Source organism: Sturnira hondurensis, unplaced genomic scaffold, assembly GCF_014824575.4.
Source record: "Sturnira hondurensis isolate 20B ecotype Veracruz unplaced genomic scaffold, ASM1482457v3 Scaffold0016915, whole genome shotgun sequence".
Classification (NCBI taxonomy): Eukaryota; Metazoa; Chordata; class Mammalia; order Chiroptera; family Phyllostomidae; genus Sturnira; species Sturnira hondurensis.
In genome coordinates this window covers 565,958-591,368 of record NW_028089546.1, presented here as the reverse complement: position 1 = coordinate 591,368, position 25,411 = coordinate 565,958, and the positions used below count along the sequence as shown (strand labels likewise).

At 48.7% G+C, this 25,411-nt stretch overlaps 1 protein-coding gene across 6 annotated transcripts in view; it reads right to left on the bottom strand.

Moving 5' to 3' along the window:
• The window catches only part of PPFIBP2 (PPFIB scaffold protein 2), a 130,845-nt gene that overhangs the window by 14,149 nt on the left and 91,285 nt on the right, over nt 1-25,411 (bottom strand). For all 6 annotated transcript variants that reach the window (XM_037066984.1, XM_037066985.1, XM_037066986.1 and 3 more), the window contains 8 exons: nt 16,263-16,355; nt 11,299-11,410; nt 8,821-8,882; nt 7,626-7,701; nt 6,149-6,252; nt 4,233-4,300; nt 2,636-2,693; nt 1,647-1,688 (listed from right to left, as the gene is read on the bottom strand). In XM_037066984.1, coding sequence (XP_036922879.1) covers nt 1,647-1,688; nt 2,636-2,693; nt 4,233-4,300; nt 6,149-6,252; nt 7,626-7,701; nt 8,821-8,882; nt 11,299-11,410; nt 16,263-16,355 — 615 coding nt within the window. The remainder of the gene's footprint in view (nt 1-1,646; nt 1,689-2,635; nt 2,694-4,232; nt 4,301-6,148; nt 6,253-7,625; nt 7,702-8,820; nt 8,883-11,298; nt 11,411-16,262; nt 16,356-25,411) is intronic.

Below are 25,411 nucleotides of genomic sequence, written 5' to 3'. Positions count from 1 at the left end.
ACAGTGACCCATAGGTAGAGATTGGACCTGGTTAGACATGGTCTCAAGACCGACAGTTTCCAAGTACTAGCCCCTGGACCGGCTGCTTCCTAATCACCTGGGGCACTTGTAAAACCAATATAAATTTCCAAGTTGCGACTCAGTTCCAGGAGTCTGTGTTTTTAACAAGCATCTCAATCACTCTGATGCACAGTCAGACCCGTGAACCACTGACTGTGGGGGAGTCAGAATTCAGAAAGTTTAGACAATTGACAGGTGTGACTCCAAGTTCCACATTATACATATAGGAGTGGGAAAGACTCAAAACAGATTTCAGTTGTGTCATCACACACGCCCTCCTGAGACAGGCAGAGACAACCACGGCCACTGCCTTGGCCATGGTCTGGGACCTTGCTGAGGAGCTGATGTAAATAGAGCACAGGGACTGAGCCCGAGGATGGACTTCAAAGGTGGCCAGACCAGTGAGAAAGACAACAAAAGGAACTGAAGGCCACGGAAAGGGCTCTTAGCTCTGTTCAGCAAAGAGGGAAAGGTGGGAAGAAAGAACTCATTGCAGGAAAAGGGTGTGCAGGGCCAGGAGGGGACAGGGGAGACAGAAAGGCTTGAACCAGGTCTGCCTCCCTGGTCTCCGAGAAGAGTACAATGGGCTATGGAGGAACGGAACTCCCGGCCAGGCAGCAGCAGGTAACTGACTGCCCAGCACACAGAGGCAGCACACTGGCGTGGCAGGAGCCCAGGCATGGAGTCAGACCAACTCAGAGCCCTTTCCCTTTAGCATCTCAGAACCTTTTATTGTTTCTAAATAGAAAAAAAACAATTCCTGCCTCAGGCCTAGCATGCAAACAGAGGCATGAAAAAGATCATGTGCCGGGCCTGGAGTGACAGCAGTACAAGAGCAGTGTCTAGATGGAGGGAGACACAGGGCAGACCCATCAGGAACATCACGCACAAGTGTGGTCCAGGGCACAGTCCGAGGATCCATCCAAGGAGACTGACAGGGATGCCAAGTTTGTGATCTGTGCACACGAGAGGATGTTCAACTCAGAGTGGGCCTGTGGGACTCAAATTCCAGAGCCGTGGGGAGCAGGGGAGAAGGACTTATGCCATAGTTTCCAGAGGGAGAGCCGGGATCAGTGAGGCAGTGCGAGGGAAGCCCAGACGATGTGGCTCAGAGGCGGAGCCAGGAGAGAGCACAGGGGGTGACTTACAGCGTAACCAGCTCTCCGTCCGTCACCCATGTTGGGGACGCTACAGAAAGGTTCTTGTGGCTGCGGCGGAGTGCACTTCTGTATTTTCAACCGTGACATAGGAGCACAGAAGGAATGAGAGCTGTCACACTCCTTTAATTGTGTGCTGAGAGCACACCCCCTTCCCAGAGATCATACCCACATTGCCTGGTTAAAGGTGAATTTCTATGAGCCTCTAGAACAAAGAGGATAATCAGAAACCCTACCCCACGGATACTGGAGGGGAAAGCGCACACTGGGGCACATACCATAACACAGGAGTTTTTGTCTTTTCTCTCACCCTCTTACCCCTTAGGGTTAACATATTTTCAGGTTACAAAAGCTATAATGTGCTAAGTAAAAATACTCCAGGAAGCAATACAATTACATACAGGTTATAGGGATGTGTACTTAACGTACCTTGGGTTCTCCCACTGGGGAGAGTTTGTTCCCATCGACACACTATGGAATGACAAAAAGATTTCGATTATGTGGAGAAAGAGAGACCTGTGTTAGTCATAAACAACAGCTCAGGACCAGCTGGAACCTGCAAGTCTCATCCCCTCCCTCCCTATTGCTACACCAGGTAGTCACCATCCATGGCAGGAAACATCACTGTCCAATCCCACAGACAGGTGTCCTGGGCAGCTGCCAGGAATCTGACCAGGAAGAGCAAGAGGCACACGACCATGGAGCAAGCTACAGAATGGACCTGTGGCTCCTGTCACCTCCAGTCCTTACAGTTTTCCACTGTGTCACCTAGGGAGGCTGGTGCACTGCTGGAGACCAAGGGGTCTATGCAGCGGGCTCAGTGACGGTGCCCTATCAGGGAAGGACCCCTTGGTCTCCGATGTCCGCACTCAAGAGCCGGTGGCCGCCTCCTCCAGCACAGGGGTCGCCTGCATGGTGAAGAGCTACGCTCATAAGGGGCCACAAAGCCTTCCTCACCTTTCCAGACTCTTACAAAAGCTTCCTCTCCAATCTTCTCAATGAGCCCGTAGCTCACTCCTGGGATCACCTCCGTTACCCACATTACTTCCTCATTCAGAATCTCTGCAACACTCTCAGTGCCCTAGGGATACAGGGCCAGTATCTGAGGTCTTCTTGGGCTTGATATGCCCCGTGGTCCTGATCGTACCTCCTCCTGCTCCCCATTTCCCAAAACCTGCCTAGGCCCACCTCAGCAACTTTCCTCATCAGCTACAGGCAGCATTTCCTGACTTGCTTGGCCTCTATGATGCCTTGGGCCACACCTGACTGGTTTTCTCACAATGTCTAATTCCTGCCTCCTTGTTAACTTTATAAAAGCCTCTGTAAGGTGGGCACCAGGACCTGGCCTGTGTGTCCCAGCACTGTGCTGGGTACCAAGAAGGAACTCAGGAGACTTATGGAGAGACCGGTGGGCTGACCTTGTCCACAGAGTCACTTCTCAAGTCTTCTAGACTGCAGGAGTGTTTTTTCAGAGCCCTGGGGAAACACAAAGGAAGAGTTCCTGGAGAAGAAGTTCATGCCGAGGGCATTCCAAATGTTCAGCCAGCAGTCTGTCCTGGGCTCCAGGTCAGGTCGGGAGACACCACCTGCTCATCATCACCGCTACACGTAGGGTGAGACTGGCCCGTCTGGGGATAGCCAGCGTGTTGGAGAGGGCATGAGGGCGTCACTTAAATCCAAAGTAAAAGTCCTTGGCATTCCTCAAAAAGCTAGAACACAACTCAATTATGTTAAATGTGAGCTGACTGTTTTAAATGTGAGCTCCCTGTGTGTGGTTGTAAAAGACCAATGTCTACAGACTCAAAGGGAGGAAAGGCGTCAGTACTGCCTTGTCTGGGAGTCTAAGGGTAATCCAGGGAGGTGGAATTTCTTTAGAGCAGAGACAAACACATCGGCCAGGGCCAGCCCCAAAGCACTACCTGCTAGAATGTCCCAACCCTCTGCTCTGGCTCTGTACATCCTGACCAGTCTGCTCGGAGGAATTTGCTTTCTCAGGCGCTATTTTGCAGAGAAGGGCACCAGGGATTGGATAGAGATGAGGTTACCTTGTGACAAGTCTCTTTGGCAGTGATAGTTCTCAGCTCATCGGAATAAATCAGCATGTTTGTACATTAGTCTCCTGTGAGTCTGGTCAGTGTGAGTTATTCAGTGTTGACTTCCTCATGAGTGAACTCATAAACCAAATTTCTTATTCTGCTAAACTAAGGGCAGGCTCATGGCCCTCTTCGACATTTGCTCTGGGACTAAAGGCTCATGGAAAACTGGCTCTTTGGGGTTGTGAGAGTGTAGGCTCTGGAGACTCAGCACCATTCTGGGGAAGCGTCCATCACGCTGATGGCCACCTTCTCCAGATACCATCGCCAAAAGACAGCCTGCTCTGGGCCATGAAGCTCTATATCTCCATTACTTGGAAATGTGATCTCAGGGGCTGACATGGGGAACTAGAAATAGGTTCCTTTTGGGAGGAATCAGAGAGATGACAGCCAAATGGCCCCCCAGGGCAGCCCATTATAAGCCCATTGCTATGTGAAGCTTCTCCAAAGCAACTGGACCAACTTCCCTGTAGGAGAAATGGCCCTTCCTAGAGAGCATGGCTTGTCACAGGGTTAGATTCACCCTGAGAGTAGGAAGGGCATGCCAGAAGGGCTGACAAAGGTGACAGGCACACATCATGGGATGCTCTCAGCTCTGATGAGCCCCTGGAGGGCACAGCTGAGGTGTAGCTACCCCTCCTCAGCTGTGCCCTCAGCTGAGGGCCTAACCCCTGGCCAGGGCTCTTCTCGGTGACAGTGATCCAGACCCTCAGCTGTGGGAAGGGGAGCCCCTCTGTGGCCAGGGGTGACCAGCATGGCTCATGACTGCTCTGTGGTTGTGGTGTCATTGTGGCCACTGCTGGGGCCTGGACTGCTGCCCTGATGCGGGCAGGGCAGGTGTGCCCAGGGCATAGTGGTCGTGCTCATCACATGAGGGGCTTGAGGATACAGCGGCTCTGGGAAAAATGCTTCAGCCTCCTACCTGGTTTCCAGTGATTTCTGCGGAAGTGGAGGTGGCCCTCCTATGGGAGAGCTACATCTTGGAGGCATCTGTATCAGAAAGAGAAGAGTCGTCATAGAGGACAGTCCCTGTTTGGAGGCCACCCACCACCCTTTCTCCTTCTTTGGATGATTTTTCCTTGGGAGTTATATTTCTGCCCCTGGGTACAGCCATGGTGGCCATGTGAATGCTGGTGCTCTACTCTTTCAGGATATGAAGGAGGTGGGCATAAACGAACAACCCGGGCCAATGTGCCTCTCCTTCCTGGGCCTAAGTTCACCCTAGCAGCAGAGCCTGACAAGAGTCCTGAGACTTGAAATCCAGGGCTCTTGCTGCGCCTGCCCTTTCTGAGCTCGGTCCTTCAGCTCCTCCTTTCGTTCAGTGAGCCACTGCTCACCCTCCCAAAAGCATTCCTTTTTTTGCATAGGTTAGCCAGAGTAGGCCTCTGTTGTTTGCAGTGAGCAACACCGCGGCCGATACAGTCTCTCAACAAACACGAGCACCTTCTACTACCTGCCAGGCCCAGAGCTAGGTGTGGGGCCAGCACACCCCATATCAGGGAGGCAGACAAGTTAATTAGGATAAAATATCAATGTGACATGTCCTATGGCACCAATACCTGTAACATGACATGGGGATAGAGGAGAGGCAGGGTCTCCTCTCACTGGTGGGAAGGTTAGGAAGGCTTCAGAGGGAAGGCGACTGAAGCTGACCCTTAAGAACTGAGAACAGGATTGCCAAGGTGAGAGAGGAGAGAGCCTCACAGTGGGCACGGACTGGAGCTAACGGTGGTGCACAGGGATGCAGTCCTGTGTCTTCAGTGTTAGACTGACCGGAAAAACCACCTCTTTTCTCTAGAGCACAGAATCCTTTCCGTCTGCTGTAGGAAGGGCCCTGGCAGCACAGTACCATTGCTAAACCCTGGCTTTTCGGTCAAATAAACCTGGCTTCAGGTCAAGGTTCTGCCATCTACTTGCTGTGTGACCTAGAGCAGATCACTTAGCCTCCCTGAACCTCCACTTTATCACAATAAAATGCAGATCCAAATGGGGTGTCATGAGGAGTGAATGAAGTGAGCCGAACGCAGTGCTCATCACACTGACACACAGAGGTGCTGAGTCTGGACCCGTTACTGCTGTTTTCTTCTTGCCAGCAACCAGGGATGCTTGCTTTGACCGAGTAACTGGGGCATCGATCGGGTGACACATTTACTCCTTCCTTAACTACAAGGGTTGAGCGTAGAACAACCAAGATCCTCTTCAGTTTGGCTGTCCTGGGGTTTCTTGAATTTTCTAGATCCTAAATTAAAGCTCCTTCTCTCCCTGAGATCTGTATGTATGAGGCTGCTTATTTGTGCCTATCCTCAGTCCAGAGAGGTTCATATAGAAAGAAGAGAAGGAAAATCTACACACTGGTTATAGGGTCTACAGGGGACATTTGAAGCAGGAATGTATCACCTCCAAACTGGCAGTTATCCCTCTAAATGAGCAAGACACGTCCATTCATTCAACAATATTTGTTGAATTCTACTGGGTACCAGGCATTACTGCAAACTCTGGAGAAAGAGTGGCAAGTAAAAGCGACAACACTTTCAGTCTATGCTTACATTCTGAATAGGAAAGACAAAACAAAAAAAGAAACTGGATTAAAAAAGAAAACTCCTATGCTTGAAAATCCAGTATCCACTATACTGTCCCCCCAAGTGGAACACAGACCTGTGCCTGGGTCCCCTGCTGTCCTCGGGGCTCTCTCCCCAAGGCCTCTGGGGCCACTTCATTGATTTAAATTTTCACCTGTCAAGGTTTATACCTAACAGTTTCCTCACTAGATGCTCCCCCATGCTCAGGGTAAGCTCTTAGGGCCTGTTGAAATTCTACATCACGATGTAAACACAGCACCTCTGGTTTAAATAATTCCTCAGGGCCTTTATTTGTAGTATTCCGTTTTCTGAAGCTTCCTTCCAGCTCTTCCTCATTGATTGAAAGACTTCTCTCTGAAGGTCCTGGAAGTATTAATGCACAAAAGATGATGACTATTATAATTGTACCACAAAACCCTAACATTGTTTTTTCTTCAAAGAATACGCAATATACACAGGGGCATTAAGAGTGATCTGGAAGATTCTTCAGGGCATCTGAGCAAGGGCTGCCAAGCAAGAGGTCTCAAGGCCAAAGCCCCTGTATAGAATAGAGAGAATGTACCCCATGGTAACCCTCTCAAACCTTCTGACTCCTTGGCCACAGGCACTCAGGTCCTGAGAATGACTTGACCCAAGATCTCAAAAGATTAGAAAAAACGGGGTAGTGACATGCATATGGGAGTGAGGTGGGAGGGAGAGGGGCTTATAGGCCCCGGGCAGTGACCATATGGCCAAAACCCAGTTTGGGGCTCAGTTTCTTCTTAAGATGAGGCAGCCGGAATCAGAGATTCCTGAGTACCTTCAAAGCCGCTCTCTCCAATGACACAGCTGCTTCCTTGGGATCTGTGATGGAAGCCCAGGTCAACAGTGTGAACGAGGCGGGCAGCCTGGCACATGCCCCACAGCGCCCATAAGAACATGAATGCTGCCTGCATGTTGCATTCAGCCTGAGCAGCAAATATGAAATGCAAACAGCTCTCCCTGCCTTGTGATTTCCCGTGGAATTCTAGGCACCTGAAGACTCATAGAAGCCTCCCCAAGTCCCTGGGAGTCTGCCGGGGACATCTTTACATTCTCCAGTAGGTGGACAAGCTTTAGTCCCCATTAAGGTCACTGAACTGATCTTTGATCCAGGTTTGATTCCACTCACTGACTCTCTAAGGGGTAACCTGGGAAGATGCATAGGAGATTCTCCAAGGGTGGAGGTCCCCAAGGGCTCAATTTGAAGGCTTTATTTTCTTGGTGATCTGGGTAGTCCTTGAGAGTTCTGAACTGAATGCCATTGGACATTTCTGGAAGTCTTACTTGTTTATTTGTTTTGGATTGCATGATGCCTTTTTTATTTCAGATGTTGTAGACTGCAAAATCTTTATAATTAGAACAATGTTCTCCATTTTGCATTTAATTCCAAAACAGAATCCCAGCCAAAAAAAGCTTGTGAAAAGTATGAGGCATTAACCACTGTCATTACTATCACTAACTGTGACCTCACCATACGTGATGGGACGTGGGGGAGGGAGGGGCAATGCTTCATTTTATTCGGTGTTTTTATATTCTAAGACAAAGTTTCTGAAAGTCTTAACAGCTGCAATTTCCTACAATTCCAGACAGTCCAACCAGTTCTGTCCTCTAGCAGAGGGTCTTCCCCAACTGAGGATGAAGAATCTTCTGGCCGACTGCCCCTGGATTTAACCTCCAGTAGCTGGAACACCTCCGAGAGAAAATGGCACTCTTACCTTGAGTTGCCAGCACGATCTCCTTCACCCTCCGGTACTGGTTTAACAGCACTGTGAGCTCCTCTATCCGACGGTCCTGTCACAGTGCGAGAGCAGACTCACATGTAAACACCACCACTGGCACCTCCGGTGAGTTCGTTTGGGGGCCCAGGCTGTGTTTTGCGCCCACTGAGAGGGGACACCATGTGCAAACACGGTGTCCGGGCCCATCCCAGAGCCTGGCTTCTCAGTGGCCTGCCTCCCGGGCAGCTGCGGGCACTCCTGCCTCTCCCTGAAGGTTGAGTCCAGTCTCTAGCCATAAAACAATCCCTGTCTGACAGGGCCTTCGAGGGGCTAAAACAGTTCCAGAAGCAGAAACTCAGGGTCCCCCCACCCTCCTGAGGTAACCATTAAAGTCTGCCTCCTGATCCAAATGTTGTCCTCTGAAGCTACCCACAAAAAAAATGAGGAGACTAAAATACAAATGTCCATTTGTCCAAATAGTTTTGCCTGTTCATTAGGAGTCTGAGGTTCCTTACATAACAAAGGACATTCCTAGAGGGACCATTTCCTTCAGCAGAGGCCTAGGAACTTGGGAAGCCACACAGATCCTGGAGCAAGACAAACTGGCATAAACTCTAGCTCTGCCGTCTGCTGTTACCCGGCCTTGGGCAAACCACTGATGTGCTTTGAGTCTGTTTCCTCAACTGCAAAATGCGGGGTGTGATCCTTCTACACTGATTTTTGTGCCAGGTGGGTCTTCTATGTGTATAGAGATGTTTATTTCATGATTACGAGGGAATTACATGTGAAGACTATACGACGGCAGGGTAAGTGACCTGCCACCTACTGTCTCTAGGACAGGTCTATCATGGGATCACACACGTGGGAGCTGGGCGGCAGACTGTGTGTGAGTCTGCTAGGAGGCTAAGCAACAGCTCTGACCTGTAACCACACTGGTGTTTTTTTCCACCACACCAGCATGAACAGGCAGGGCTTTTATCTGCCTTTGGGAGATTCCATTTAGGCCAAGTTCCCAGACATCAAAGCCAACAACAGGTGGCTGAGGCCTGGTCTCTAGGAAGCAGAAGCCGTTCTGACACAGCCCTGAGTCAACAGCCTGATGGACATGGCTGTGTCCTGAGTGTCAATAACCAGCAGGGACCAAACAGAGCCAGGGAGGTCAGCAGGTAGAAGACAGGTTGCCCAATCTTACCTTATCTTCATTGGCAATTAGTAAAGTTTCCATCCCAATTTTCAGACGTTGAATTTCTTGGTCTAAAAGAATTAAGGTGTGGAAAGAATTATTTATATAAATGCAGACAGCTACCCCCACATGCTAAGATGCTCCTCAAGTGAAAACCTGATGACTCTCCACGTGAATGAATTGTACATAAACTTCTTTACTTCTTTAAAGAGCCCATAATGGTGTTGGCACAGAATTCAATCTCATCAAATATTTGCTGGACTCATAAATGAATGAACCAATCATTTTGTCTTCCCTGACAGACAATTGTGGGGGAAAAACAAAATGTCATCTACTCAAAGGTGACACAGAGAAAAATCTTTCATAACTAACATCTCACAAGAATACAAACATATATCCTTTATAACTTGTTGGGCATATACCATATACCGGGACTGAAACTAGTTTTGAAGAAAATCACACAGTCCCATGGACTGTAGCAGAGAATTTAAAATAAAGTGGTGGGAGAGGGGGGTGTAGAATTCTATAGTTGAATGGAAACTGGAAAAAAATAATTAGGTAAAAGAGTTGATTACTTAGCATAATCTAAAATGGGATAGTCAGAACTGACTACCAGATGTTTAGACACATCTGCGTCTAAACTCTACTGCTGAGGAAAACAGCCCTGTTTCATCACACGTCTACAGAATGTCCCTGTGGGCTGAGGGACCTGTTTCAGTCTGTGGTGGACAATTCAAGGCCTTCTCTCACTTTGGACCCAACAGGGTCTTTCTTGACTCCTTCCAAAGTGGAGAGCCAGGTCAAAGGCCAATGCCTAATGGAGCTGGAGGTCACTCTGCCAAATATTTAGAGGACTAGGAAGTGGCACGTAGATTTTCCAAACAAGAATTCCACTCAAACACAAACTGGGCACTGCAGAGAGAATAGAGGTATCTATATAAGAAAAGTACAGGGGACAAGGGAACAAAAGTATTTGCTCCCCCATTTGCTTTTAGGGTGCTTGCTATATCCAACAAGAATAGGAAGAGCAGACTTATGTACTTGGTATAAGTAGGTGTAGGGATATATTTTCAGAGGAAAGTGCAGAGTACTTGCTTATCATCTTACGCTCTTGGCAGCTGAAGGCCAGCTCTGCAGCCCAGCAAGTGGGGGGAGCAGGAGCTCCATACGAAGACTGCAACACCCTGATGCTTTGAGCAGCAAATGGCCAGAGGACCAGCTCCAAGAGGTACCTGATGATGGAATGGGGCAGGGCCTGGAAGGCTTGGACTGTGGAGTAGCGTGGGGTACAGGGGGAAGGCTGCCTGGACTCTTAGTCATGGATCAGAGAGCCCTCTGTCCTGGTTTAGTATCATGGATAATCTAGGAGGATACCTTAGGGACACGCAGCCTCCACATTAGGCTTGGCGGGTGAGTGACATGCTCAATGGCTGGGAAAAGAAAGCCTGGGAAAGGGATGAAGATATTGGTGACTACTTCTTACACTAGCCTAAGCCACTGCTCCACGGCTACACAGCTTCCCCACCGGAGCCAGAGATCTGAGCTAAGCGGTGCTTGGCCGAGATAAGTTTCGGTAATAAGGCCAATCCGCAGGGCTATATGATCTCCAGCATTATTCCGCAGCCTGAGGCAAGAGGAAAAGTGAGAAGATGTGTGATCGTTTTGTATACAAAATAAATACCGTAAATACTAAATATGTGCTAATAAGAGTATTTATCCTCTGGTTTTAATCAGCAAGACTTGAACTCCTTGGGGACCATTCACCAGCCTTTCATTTATTCAATAAATATTTCTTAGAAGCCTAACGTGGGCCAAACACTAGGCTCCAGGGATATAGTCTTAAAGAAAAGATAGATGCAGTCCCTGCCCCAGAGTGATGACAACAGTCTACACAAAGAGAACCCCCAAAGTGCAACACCGACGAGGTACAATGCTATGGGGAAAAACAACAACCCTGACTTAGAAAATAGGATTAGGAGCATCTGCATGAGGTAGAGCGGCCAGGGCAGGTCTTTCTGACAGGTAACGTTTCTGACAGGTTGAGATCTAAAGGGTGAGCAATAACTAATTGTTTCTGTAAACTCAGGGTCTTGTACAAGCATCAGACAGGTATCCATTAAATGACTGAATGAACTGCTAACACCTCCCCTTTGGCGATGACACAAAAACAAGCCCTTTCAATCAGGTGAACATCTAAGGCTCCAGAGGTGGCCAGAGGTTCAATGGTCAGAAAAACCTCCAGAGCTGAATCTTCTGAACGAGAGAGGAGTTCAGGTTCATGGCAGTGATTCCATGATAGTGCTGTGTTTTATAGGCCCAGTCATGCACACATGCATGCATCCATTCACTGGGTCATGTTTGCACACATATGCACTTACATGTACATTAGCATCCACATACTCATCCACAGGCATACATGCCTGCTTATAAGAGGAGGCACAGGACCCAGGGTTTGACTGTACATTCCGTCACAGTCAAACCAGTTACCTTTCTCTGCATGATCACTGTGGAAAGCTGCAGTCCGGGACAGTTGGCTGTGCAGACGCTCAATTTCTGCATCCTTCAGGGCCACCTGCTCTTGGAGTTGGGCCACCTCTGCCTAGAAGAAAACAGAGCATCCCTACCAGTTCAGAGGGACTACCAAACTGTAAAGAAGTTTCTCAAGTCAGAGCCCAGAGCCAGTGGGTCCTAGGACATGTTAGGAAATTAGGAGCAGAGGTGCCAGAGGTGAGCAGTTAGAATTGCTCACTGCCCTCTCCACAAGGTGGAGCTCTGCTAAATGCATTCATTCTTTCTGGACATTTTGGTCCTGCGAATCTCTGTCCATCCACCTGCTCTTGTCCTACATCTTCCTACCAGACTAGGCTCTTTCCATCTCCTGCCCTCTGTGGTCCAAACACCACTGAGGCTGGAAGAGCTGGGACTGTGTCCAATGGGAAGGCTGCCCTTGGTCTGGAAATGGATAATCACTTTTTGGATGTGGTCTTCCTTCTCCCTAGATAGTTATGCAACAGCATGTATGTAGTCCACTGTTGCAAGTACATGCATTTTTCATTTTTCCACCCAATTGTGGAAATAACTAGAAATCAAATCACTAGTTTTAGATAAAGAATGAGCAAGGAGTTGCCTCCCTCAAACACTCTCCCACCCTTTGTGCATAGCCACTGCCTCTGCCCAACCTCTAGGCACCTGTGCACGCTCACCCACACATACATACATGCAAGCACTCAGGTTCGCTGAGCAGAAATACTTTTGCAAATAAAGCAGGTAAGTACAGCCCCACCAGTGTGCACACACATTTGTGCATGTACACACATGGGCAGGTGCAGTGCATGGTTCCCACATGTAGCAGGTTAAATCTCACACCTGACGGTAGGTGTGGCTCTGTCCCTGATTCTTCATACTCATTAGAAGGTCGGAACTGTGCAGGATCCAGCCCAAGAGGCACAATGACTTTGGAATCAAACAAACTTGGATTCTCTCACTTCCTGTTGGGTGACCTTGGGTAACTGAGTTAACTTTTCTGAGTCTTAGCTCATCTATGAAGTAGAGGAAATGGCATTTACCTTGGGGGGCTGTAAAGAGGATTAAATAAGATAACGGTTATGAACAACTCAGCCTAGTGCTTGGTAGATAGTAAGCATTCACTAAGTGCTACTATTGGTGCTCACATCCTGTTCCTTCCCTTATGAGAACTAGCTAGGTCTCTGAGCATCAAACCAGACTAAGTAAGAGGTTGAGAACCAACCCCTGAGCCAGGCAACAAAGCACACAACTAAGACCTCTACTCTGGCTGCCCCTGCAGTATGTGGGAGCCCAGTCACGCCCTGCCTTCATTCCTCAAGGTTATGGAATGGGCTGTGCTTTCCCACAGAGGCGCCAGTTAACCTGTGAACAACTCCAAGTAGCCAAGTGATCGCTGATCCTGTTGGCGGCTCCTCTGCTGAATGGGCCTGTGTTTAGCTTCAGGACCCATGACTGAGCAGCCACTCCGTGTGGACCCCTGTGCTGTCCCCTTTCTTACATCAAACCTCCCTCAGTCTCCACAGGAAACCATGGGAGGAAGCAGCGTCCCGGTTGTCCCTGGGGAGAAATTAGGAGTCATGCAAGATTCAGTGGTCAAGGCACAGAGCCATTTAGTGACCAGGCAAGGATGTAATCCACACCTGCTCCAAAGCCAGGCTCTCACCACCACAGCAGGTCTGCTTCTAAGATGAACAGGACAAACGAGAGCCACTCTACACAGTGTGGGCTCCCTGACACCACCGCGAGGGTTTCTGAAGAAGCCTTCACTAACAGCTCCCAACTGGGACAGAGACGACCAGGTAAAGAAAAAGGTGGCGCAGGCCAGGTTTCCTTACTCCCACGTTTCCTGTGGAGCCCTGCCCCTGTGCTCTGGTCTCCACCCAGAGGCCAGAGAGCTGAGTCCATCTGTGTCCAACTACCTGCTGAGGCTCACAGCCCACAGCAGCTTTTCTGGCTCCCTCAGGGCCACAGTGTCACTCATGGCTTACCATGAATGGTGACAGTGGCTTCTGAGAAGCTTACCCTCGAGATGCTCAATCCAAATGTCTCTCATTTCTGTAAGAGCCAGACTAGTCTTAGAAAACACTCTCTAAACCCTTCTTGGACTTCTCCATGCCCATGTCTCCCTTTCTCTGCAGACAGGGTCTTTGCAGACAGGGTCCAGGCTGGCATCTGTTAGGAATCTGCATACCTGAGGCTTGTCTGCGGGCCCCACGGTAGACATCAGTGGCATGGGCCTGGTGAGGCAGACCCCAGGCATGACAAAGCCCATGCTCCATGAGATCTGCCCCTGGGTGAGGTCAGTTATTTAATTTATTACTTTTTAATCCTCATCCAAGAATATGTTTTTACTGATTTTAAAGAGAGAGAAAGGGAGACAAAGACAGACAGACATTGATTTTTTGCTTCCCATACATACCCGACTGGGGATCGAACCTGCAACCTAGGTATGTGTCCAAACCGGGGTTGAACCCACAACTTTTTGGTGCATGGGATGACATTGCAACCAACTGAGTCACCCAGAAAGGGCAAGGTCAGTCTTAAATATTTAAAACTCTACAAACCAAGTGGCTGGGCCCAACCTCCCATGTGCCAAGTTCCACAAAATAGGCCAGAAATGACAGGTGCTCTGATATCCTTTGAGTGGTGGCTGTCCCCATAGCTGGGAAGTCAACAATGGCCTGGAGGCCATCTACTTGATCCTGAGGACAGTGTGCTACTGCCATAGCCGCTGAGGCTAGAGCTGGTGTCAGGCAGCCCTGGGTGCTCTGGTTCCCAGCAAGTGCTGGGCCTCACTAAACCAGGACCACACCCTAATGCAGCTGCACTGGAAGATAAATCCACTAGGCACTGAGAAGTTTTACAAAGAACAGTGAAGAAATTCCAAAACCACTGAGGGTTTTCACTGCAGGGAATCAGGATGGTATAGGGAAGAGAGCATGAGTTTTGGAATGATACAGATCCGGATCCAAACCTCACCGTGGCTATTCTGAGCCTCGGCTTTCTTACCAATAAAATGGGGATGATAAACCAACAGACCTCACCAGGTTATTTTATGGATCGAATGAGAAAAAGTGTGCAAAGGGCTTAGTACGTTCTGGCACATAGGAGCTGCTCCACACCTGGTAGTTATTAAATAACCTTTGGTGTCTCAAAGTCTACATGCCAAGGCAAGAGACTTAGGTAATTTAAAAAGAAAAGACTAGTTTGGTTTTTCATAAGAGAAGGTGGTATGTATAATTTCAAAGGCGAACACAAGGCTCCTACAAACAGTGACCATGAAGCCCAGTGCATACTGCGGCACAAGTGGATGAAAACAGAGCAGTAGCTAAATGGATCTGGAGTGCCTGGTGTTGGTGCTGACTAGCTAGCCGTGAGGTCTTGGGGAACTTAATTAACCACTTGGTGCCTCAGTTTTCTAACCTGTAAAATAGTCAAGCAAAAATGTTATATAGACTATTGACATCAACATTGTGTTCAGAGTTTTCTTTTAATAGCATGAAATAAAATTGTGAATAAATTATCAAAATTGAGAGAGAAAGAGAGAATGAATGAGAGTCCCAATAAAAGAAATGCCAGGAAGGAAATATTAATAGCAGTGGCTCCTGGGGGGTATATGAGTGCTTTTTTTATTCCTTTAATTTGTTCTAGTTTAAAAATTCTCCATAATAAATATAATTGTTTTTATACTAATTAAAAGATAACTTACAGAAAAAATAAAACAAAAAAACTAGATGTTAAGAAAATGCTAATTAGTAAATATGAAAGTGTCTACAGGAGCCATGCGCCCATAGGTGGCGCTGAGGAGACCTGAGGGAATTGGCCAGTGTGCACCCCACACAGAGGCAGCCCTGCCCAGGCTCCCTCAGGAATGCTGTTCCAGGGTTGTGAGAGCTTCCTTCCCCACACTCCACCACCCCCAGGGCAGCCTTACTCTATTTCAATGTGAAATTTCCTAATATTTAAGGGACGACAAATTTGACAACATTAAATACAACTTTCAGGCCAAAAAAAAAAAAAAAAACCCACAGGCTGAATCGAACCTATTTATTTTAATCTCTGCATTTCAATTATTACAGAAAATGAGGGAAGAAACAAAGGAGGGAGGGAAGAAAATTATTTCACAAAAGAAGTTTTCCGTGGTATCTTTTTTATATTTTTAAGATTATTATTTTTAGACAGAGTGGAAGGGAAGGAAAAAGAGAGAGAGAAACATCAGTGTGTGGTTGCCTCTTGCACACCCCTACTGGAGACCTGGCCTGCAACCCAGACATGTGCCCAGACTGAGGATCAAACCAGCCACCCTTTGGTTTGCAGGCCAGCACTCAATCCACTGAGCCACACCAGCCAGGGCCCTTGGCGTCATTTAAATAGCAAGCTCCCAAGTTCAATAGAAGTCTGATTTGATTTTGAAAAATTCAAATACTTTGAGTTTTTCAAAATCAAATCACATTTCAAAAATTCAAAGTATACATCATTTTTTAAAGGGATACATACATTCATTGCTGAAAATAACACATGCTGTTTCAAAAAACTGATTATTAGAGGGACTGGCTAAACTTAAAATGATGCAGCCAGTATAACATTGGCACTCATCTGCCTAAGGACTCATCGCTCGCTCACTCACTCACTCACTTGCTCGCTTGCCCCTTCTTGGCACAATGTCAGCTGATGGTGCTACGGGACACAGCGAGAGGGGGGAGACTCAGTTACGTCAGCAACTCATAATCTTGTGGGCTTTCCTCCTTGAGAAGAGCCCCCTGGGTCAAATCTCTCTGCTGAACAACCCGGTCACTGCCGTGTGTGCATACAGTAGGGTCAGTTTGCATTTTTCCAGCATGGGCTCCTGCAAACCCAGAGTTTAAACCCAGACACTCCCCACTGGGCCTCAGTGTTTCCCTATAAGCATCAGAACTGCCTTTTACCTTAGTGGCCTTCAGCTTCCACTCATACTGATTCCGTTCATTTTCCAACTCTTCCACCTTGATTTTGAGGTGCTTGAGCTCTTGCAGTAACTCCTAGGGAGATGATGGAGAAAGACAAAGTTCTGATGATTACCGAGTAGGACGCTGTTCCCTGGATCTACAACTCTGGTCAAGCTCATGCACAGAGGATGCCTGGGGCAGGAGCAACCATGACATGCTCCACACTGCAGTTCGAATCTTTAAACATGGTGCTGTTTCAGGAGAAATGTGTGGCCATTTTAAAACAAAGGCCAGGGAATTCTTGACCTAAGAGAAAGAAAACTTCCTGCTTATTTTTAGAACCTGTTCGGCCCATGCCTTTCTGACACCCATGTCCTATGTGGGGTGTGCCTGCCTCATACACATATGTGTAGGGGTGGGACAGGTAGGGGTTGGGAGCAAGAGGGAAAGGGATGTGGAAATAAGGAAGCTTCTTATAGACAAAGAAGCAGGTTAATTGGGAGCATCTTTTTGTGCCAAGTGAGGACAGAGGAACGTAGAGGAGGGGTCAGTGATCCTGAAAGGCTTCACAGAGGAAGTGATAGCCAGCAGGACAGACATAAGACACTGAGGAGACACATGCCAAGTAGCAAATGCAGAGGCCAGTCTGGGTAATCCAGGTCAGAGGAGGGGGTGGGTTTAAAGCAAGGAGGGAGGGAGAGGCATGGGGTAGAGGATGAGAGATGAGACCAAGAACATAAGGTAGGGGCCTGCTGAAAACAGGATGAGAACATAAGGATTTCTGATGCCACCATTTGGACAGTAGGGAGCCACTGAAGGTTGCTGAGTGGGGAAGAGATATTTTAACAACTTGCCAATGGTGGAGCTGGAATCCAAACCCGAATTTTCTGACTCCAGAGCCTCAGCTTTCTAAACCATCCCTTCGGCAAAGGTGGCACCTTTGACCCAAACTAAGGGTCCTTTAACAATCAGCCCTGCTGACCGGTTCCTATCAGAAAAATTAGCATGAAAAGTGGTCACTTCCATAGACTTTCTGAACCCCAGACTCATCTAACAATCTTCCTACTTAATCTGCCCACGTGGATGGCGTGCGGGCAACGTGTGGCCACGCCCAAGTGGAACTGTTGATCGACCCTCTTAGACGCCCCATTGCAGCGCCCACCAGATCGCCTGTGCAAAACCCTGGGGTCTGTCCTTGGTATTGCCTCTCCCTTTCCTCCCACATGTGCCATTCACCCCCAAGCCTTGTTAACGCTTCTTCCAAGGAAATAACGTGAATCTGTCACTGTCTCCAACTCAACACCACTACTCTGGTCTGGCTGTTAGTGCTGCCGGCCTGCACAGGCCCTTGGTTGGGTACTCCTTTGTCGTCTCACCCTTCTTGAACCCACCGACCCCCACAGCATCCAGGGGAACAATCCCATTAAAACACAGATCTGATCCTGGCACAACCCTTCTCCTCAAAGTTCACCAACTTTAACCCATGACCAACACAGCCTGGCCCAAAGCTGGCGTGCGGCCTGCCTCGCGTATCACCCTGTCTTCTGGTCATGCTCCAGCCACACTGGGAACGTGTTAGTTCCTCTTTCTGACTTGGGCCTTCCCACACACCGTTCCTGCTCACTCTGTCGGGAACCGCTGGCTAGGTTCATTCCTGCCCATCCTTAAGGCCTCCCTCAGCAAGGCTGTCCCGACCTCCACCCTCCATCAGGATGTATGTGCCGTCTCACAGCATCCTGGATATCTCCCACACCGTTTGCAACGAAATATTTGCTGGTGTGATTGCTAATGGTTAGTTCACCTGTACTGAATTCCATGAGAAGTTTTGCTAACTTCTGGCACAAAGTAGATATGCATTATTTCTTGATGAATGAACCCGTGAAATTCAAGTCACTGGTTTTTTTTGTTTTGTTTTTTTGTTTTTTTTTTTAATTTTATTTATTTATTTATCTTTAGAGGGGAAGGAGAGAGGGAGAGAAACATCAATGTATGGTTGCCTTTTGTGCATCCCCTGCTGGTAGTTAGCCTGCAAGGAACCGGCCTGCAACCCAGGCATGTGCCCTGACTGGGATCAAGTCACTGTTTAAGTGGCCTGGAGCTCTTGGCATTCTGAGATAACCCACCAGAAGGTTACGTTGCTCACAGTTGAATTTTGTCGGGTAATTTATTAAGATTTTCTTACAGCTGAGGGGAGCATTTGTTGATGCCCTTTAAAAACTACATCTTCTGTGCTAAGGGTACTGAATCTGTGATCTGCAGTGTTAGGTTTCTAGGCCTGCTGGGTCTTGCAGCTGAGCCAGGATCATTTTCTGAGAACATTTCTGGCCCTGCCTATGGGAGCGTGGGGCCTGCTGACAGAACCAGAGGTGTGCAGGTTACTGCCTGAGGCAGAACTGCCTGATGACGCCATGGAGACACAGAGCAGGACGCTCTCTGGGCTCTTGTAACCTCCTTGGCAGTTCTTCTTCTAAGCCGTCTGATACCCATCATCGGCTATAAACACCGGTGCAAATTTTAACTTCCTTTAGAAGTTTTTCTGCTGTAACCACTCAACATGCCCCAGCACCCTCTCAGGCTCCCCTATCCAACTCTAGATTTATATCTTGGCTCCTAATTTTTTCTGTATCCTTTAATGCAGGAGGAAATCTTCCCCACTGAGTGCCTCCCCTAATGCCTAAGTCTGGGTAGAGACTTCCAGCCTATTCCACAGTTGAGTATGGGGCATGGTAACTTCCTGCAGGGCTGAGGCAGACCCTCTGCAGTGCTCATAGCTACTGTGACCTGAACTTTCTCTTGGGCTCCCAAGTCCTCCGACAGCAGACCTTTCGGGTGCAGGAGGCCCCAGTGACGTCACATCAGCGTGAGGGGCCAAGTCCAGAATCCCAGTTAGATACACCCCACAGGGCCCAGAGGTGGTGCAATCCCTTTAATGTGATTATGTGGGAAAATTCTTCTGGAAACTCAGATGATGACTTCATCATCGCTGCAAGTAGAAACGCGCATTCTATGTTCTTGCTGGGGGCAAACCTCTTTAAAAATAAACTTGAAAGGATTTTTCCATAATACTATTTAAAAAACATAAGGGAGATGAAATTTCCTTTCCTCCCCCAGCCCAGAAGCAGGCATCAGCGTCTGCAGTGTGCTGGGGGGCAGTCCAAAGGCTTCCTTTCGCACAGATGCCCAGTCCTCACTCCCAGACCGAGGGAGATGAGCGCACCACCTGTCCAACGGTGGCCTCACCTGCTCAGACCCTGCTCAGGGAGGGTCCCAGAGCTCACTCAGCTCATGTCTGGAGGGAGCTTGTGAGTCCCAAACTCTGCCCAGAGGCAACAACAGACCCCTGTTAAGCCACGGCACACTGTTCTGGTTAGGAAACACCCCACACACGCATGCTCCGATATACTTAAGTGAGGTTCCTACAGGTGACCCCTCCCAACGGGCACAGTCCTGGCTGCAGGCCTGGGGCTCGGCCACACCGTCACCGGCAACCACCTCCTCAGGGTGGTCCCTACTGAGTAAGAGGCGCTGTTGAATCTGCCTGTGGATGTCCAGCTGCAGGCTACACATCTGCTCCTGCAGCTCACTGATCACATTCAGAACTGACTGTAGGAAGGAAGAGAAAGGAGAAAAAGCACTCAGGGTCAGTCAGCTCCCGGACACTGAATTCCCTAAGGGAGCAGCATGGAAGGAAGGAAGGAAGGAAGGAAGGAAGGAAGGAAGGAAGGAAAGAAGGGTACAGAGGGTGAGCAGCAGGGGGCACCCAGCGGGCACTGTTTGTGACCCCCCACTCTCTTCACAGGAACCAAAAGACATGGCATTTTACCTGAGGCCTGCCCCATCCCCGGACCAGCCTTGCAGTTTGAACAAACACCTGGTAGCTCCTTGTGCCATATGGGGTGGGGGGTGAGGGGGATGCTTGCATGTCAACATATGAGGCACAGAGTCTAGCCACAGTAGAGGCAGGAGAACATATAGACACACACCGCCATACATGCCCCCATGCTTCACACACCAGCTCCCCCCCAAAACATGCCAGCCCCTGTGTGCAGGCAACACAGGGCCTAAGCCGTGTTCATGCACGCTAATATGCCTCCAACCCTAAACTCTCCCCCACACACTACACCAAACCCTACTCCTTCGTTTCCCACTCCAAACCCGACTCCCCTGTAGCCTCAAGAACACTGTAGCTTTTTATTGCAAGTTGGAAAATAACTGTAATCCTTGGAATTCACAACTATTCAATCTGGATCCTTCACTAACAGTTCTCCTGGGCTTTCCTTTATCTGCTCCACAGACATTTAGTGCCACTCTTGAAGTGACCAGTGGCACTCACAGTGAGTGGGGACAGACACACAAAATAACAATCACAACAGCCAGCTAAGAAAACCACAGGGGACAGTGAGTGACTCTGCCTGGGTGAAGAGGAGGGGATGGGACCAGTCTCAGCGACGTCGAGCAGCCGCATTCTAGACCCCGTGCCGGGTGCGAGGGTGAAGGGGACGGAGCATCAGGGCCCGGGGAGAAGATGACGATGCCACTGTGGCGGGAAGGAACCCAGAGGTCGGGGAGGACTGTGAGCAGCCGAGGGTCAGGGACAGGGATTTAAGGACGCGGTCGGCAGTAGAGTAGAACAGAGGTGGGGGAGAGCAGCCAGTGGAACTGTTTGGCCCGCTCTCTATTCACCTTTACCGATGCCCTCGGCACGCACATCTGGTGTTGAGAGGCCGGCCCACTGGCACCAGGGGCACCACCCAGGCTGGAGGAGGGTGGCCAAGCCCACGGTGCGTGTTGTCGAAAAGAAGAGCAGCTGCCACTCCATGTCATGTTGCTCTGCGGCTACCCCCCCCCCTTTTAAAGATTTATTTATTTTTAGAGAGAGAGGAGGGAAGGGAAAGAGAGAGGAAGGGAAACATTGATGTTCAGAAAGAATCATCAACTGGTTGCCTCTCGTACACCCGACCAGAGACCCTAACCCAAGCATGTGCCCTGACTGGGTCTCAAACCAGCAACCTTTTGCTTTGTGGGATAATGCCCAACCAACTGAGCCACACTGGTCAGGGTTATATATCCCCTTTTCAAGTGTAGAAGGGAAACTGAGGGTCCATGGGACAGCTCGGGACTGAAAGGGTACTGGGCCAAGGCCCCCATGCCAGCCTTCCCTCCTCTCCAATGATGCCATTTGGGCTGAGAGAGCTTATGACATTGTCACAAGCAGCCTCTGGCCTTCCAGTCACTCTCCCCTTAAACAAGCTCTCCTGTTTTAATCCACAGACAGCCCCAGGTTGTTCTCCCTCAGGGTCATCTGTCTTACAAGCTATTTCTCTATGGAGACCAGAGGGTTGCGGTGAAAAGTCAAGGTGACCCTTGTGGGCCTGATTAAATGCGCAGACCCCAGACCTTCACCTTCCTTTAGTGTCGTTGGTCTCTGAACCCCAGTGGACTCTGACTCTTGGACTGGACTAAACCTGCCCTCTGATTTCTCGCCTACAGGCCCAGTACAGACCCTGGGCTCTCACTCGGTCTTTGTTCCATGTGCCTCTGAGCTCTGAACCCCTTGCTGCCTTAGCTCAGATGCCTGACAAGGGCAGAGGATTCCTGCCTGTCTGTCCTCAGTCACTAAGAGTCACAGTCTATCTAGCTTTCTCTCTGCTGCCCTTGGCCTTGGCCATCATTGGAACACACTAAATAGGAAAAAAACAACTGTATTCAATTTGTTCCTGCTTGTTCCTCTGAGAAGTCTCAGCCTTTTGGAGTTTTCATTGTGTAGCTGGTAGGTCCTAGGATGACCTATGAGGATCAAGAAGCTGGAGGGGAAGAGTTACTGAGGAAGGAGAGGAACAGGAATCAGCAGCCCCAGGCAGAGGGCTTGGCTAAGCACAAAGGGAAAACAAGTTGGGGGTTCAGATAGGTTTCCAGGTGAAAAACAGGAAGTTAAGGGAGATCTTCCCCAGTGGCCTTGACCTTTTCTGTAGAGAAGGTGAAAAGGTGGCCTGCTAAGAGGACACATTGAAGCACCGGCGATAAGGATTTGGAAGTCACTGTGAGGCATGACAAAAGGAAAGTCAGGCATTGGGGGAAAGCAATGCCAAGGAGGGGGCCCATGTGGCTGAGGCTGGAAATCAATGAGCATGGAGTTTTATTTTTTTGTTTGTTTTGTTTTTTTAACATCAATTCCTATAACCAAAAACCCTGGGGCAGGGCGAAGGATGGCAGGATAATCAAAGATGAAGTTGAAAACAACTCCCAAGGTAATGACCAGCCTGCATCTCCCCAAAGAAGGAGGCTCAGCCTGTCATGTCCAGCTATGACCAGTGACATCACGACACAGTGAAATGTGCACAGGCTTTGAACTTGTACAGACCTAGGTTTCATGCCAGCCTGGCACTTTTTTTCTGTGTGACTTAGTGAGCTTTGAAACCTTCCCAAATGTATAGAATGAGGGTCTTACTACTTCCTGGGGTTGTTGGGAGGATTAAATCAAGTGCCACTTAGGTAAAGCACCTGGTGTGGTGCCTGGCACCGGGGAGGCAGTGAGAAATGTGTGTTCACTTCCTTCACTGCGTCTCCCTATACCATCAACTGACTTATAGGACCCGAACAAGAGAAACTGGGAAAACACTAGGAAAGACCTAGTGCTCGTGGGACATGGTTAAAGCCCATGTGACATCGATTCCTGACAACAAACACCCAGTGGCCCCGCATGCCCTGGCACACACACTATGTCCTCTGGCCCTGCCTTTCCTCAGGCCTACTCTTCTCCCTTACATAATTTCCTAGAATTTCACTGTCTTCTCACTCGTTTTGTTCCCTCCATCAATAAACCTGTCCAGTGAGGAGGCTGCTGTCCCTGATTTTCACCACCTCATTCCCTATGCCCTCTCTCTAGGTAGACAAGCTGCCAGTACCACCCCTGGGGCACCGCGCTCCCTCAGTGCTGTCCTCCCGGTCAACTCCAAGGCATGTTCTCCGTCTGCAAACCGCTTGGCTTCCTCTTAAAGTGGTTCACGCTTCACCTCACCTTCAGTGATTCTTCACTATCGGCTTCTTCTCATCTTTTTCACTCTTTTTCTGCCAACCTACCTATCCCTCCAGGTACCTTAGAGGTACCGTGAGAGAAGCACATTTTCAAAGGGGCTTGTATGAAAGATGGAGAGGACAAAGGAAAGTGCACCTGCAGGCACAGCACCGGGGAGGGCAAGCCCCAAACTGAAGGGCGGTGCCGAGGACAACGGAAAGACATTTTGTCAAAGGTTATGTTCTCAGTAAAGTCAGAGAAAGAAAGGGCTGGATTCCACGGATGCCTCTGATAGGTGCAAAGGACTTAGGACAGCAGTCCCCAAACTTCTTGCTATAAGCAAACTTTCAGGAATTGTCAAAATAGAGTGATTTTTAAGAATTCCAAAGTTAACTGATCCATTTTGTCTTTCTTTGGCTTCCTGTTGTCACAACATCAAGAACTTCTGGATCAGCATCCAAATTATAGACTGAAAGTGCTACACAAGCAGAAGGGCCACGGGCACATTACTCTTACTCTCTACAGAAAAACCTCTCAAGAGTGTCTTTAGCCCTGGCTGCTGTGACTCTGTGGACTGAGTGCCAGGCTGCAAACCAAAGGGTCGCTGGTTCAATTCCCAGTCAGGGCACATGCCTGGGTTTTGGGATAAGTCCCCACAGGGAACACACAAGAGGCAACCAAACACTGTTGTTTCTCTCCCTCTCTTTCTTCTTCCCTTTCCCTCTCTCTAAAAAATAAATAAATACAATCTTTTTTTAAAGAGTGTCTTTAGATACTAATATAGTAAACGAGGCAGGGCAAAAATAGGTTTACAGTTGTGAGTACATGAAACACAATTTATTATTTTATTATTACTTATTGTATTATTTTTCCAGAAAAACAACTGCAAAGCTACTTTTACCCCACTCTGTAGATACCTATAGTCATTTGGGTACTAACATGCCTTGTTTTACTTTCATCCTATGTTCCTCTATCTTATCCATGAGATGGCTCCAAACAATGTTTCGGAAGCCTCCCTGGAGCGAGCATTGACCAGGCTCACCACTACAAGACACGTTCCCAGCCACGCCAGTCCAGGTCAGTCTGATGCACCTCACTCTCAATGGACACGGGTCTCTACTTTGTCCTCTAGCCTCTCACAAATCATCATAGGGTTGACCCCAAACTCTACGCTAAATTTTGTAAAAACCCATTTAACTTTCTTTATCATGTAGAAGGAGGAGGAAGAGGGGGATGAAAAGCAGGAGGAGGAGGAGGTTTACTTTAAGTTTTTAAACAAATTACTGGATTCCTGAAAGTTTGAGGACTGCTGTCCTAAGTCCTTTGCACCTATCAGAGGCATCCGTGGAATCCAGCCCTTTCTTTCTCTGACTTTACTGAGAACATAACCTTTGACAAAATGTCTTTCCGTTGTCCTCGGCACCGCCCTTCGGTTTGGGGCTTGCCCTCCCCGGTGCTGTGCCTGCAGGTGCACTTTCCTTTGTCCTCTCCATCTTTCATACAAGCCCCTTTGAAAATGTGCTTCTCTCACGGTACCTCTGAGCTATTTCTTTTTTCAGCATTATTTGTGAGATTGTGCAATCAGAACTATATTATTTTAAAGTAGTTCCTTGTTCTTGAGTCATCTTGGAATTTGCTTCTGACCTTTCAAAGTTATGATTTGCACTGTGCATGACTCTCTATGAATGATGTTTTCCTCCTTTGCTGTCATGAACTCTCAAACGACAATGCCCTCGCTTTCTCACAGTGCCCATCACTTTTATTTCACAGACCAGCTTCTCCCTTTGCTTCAACGTTAGAGTTAGAATGGCAGTTTTCCCAGTTCCTTTATCTGCCCTCTGGGGAGAAACTGTAAAGAGGGGGAGAAGGGACCAAGAGCCAACTCCAAGACCTAAGTGTTTAGCTGGAGGAGATTTTTAGGAGGCCTCCAAATCGCAGCTCCCTTCCATCCCTGCCCCTTGTCTGCTTCAGTCAGCCTGGGAGCGGTTCAGGAGTGCACTCCCCTCCTCTGCTCAGTGTGCCCAGGGGGTACGCCCAGCTTTGCTGGGACACTGTCCTCTCATTCTCCCCACCCATGTGGCGTTGCTGTTATCCAGCAAGTCCATCCTCAGGTTTGGCATTTCAACTTACTTTT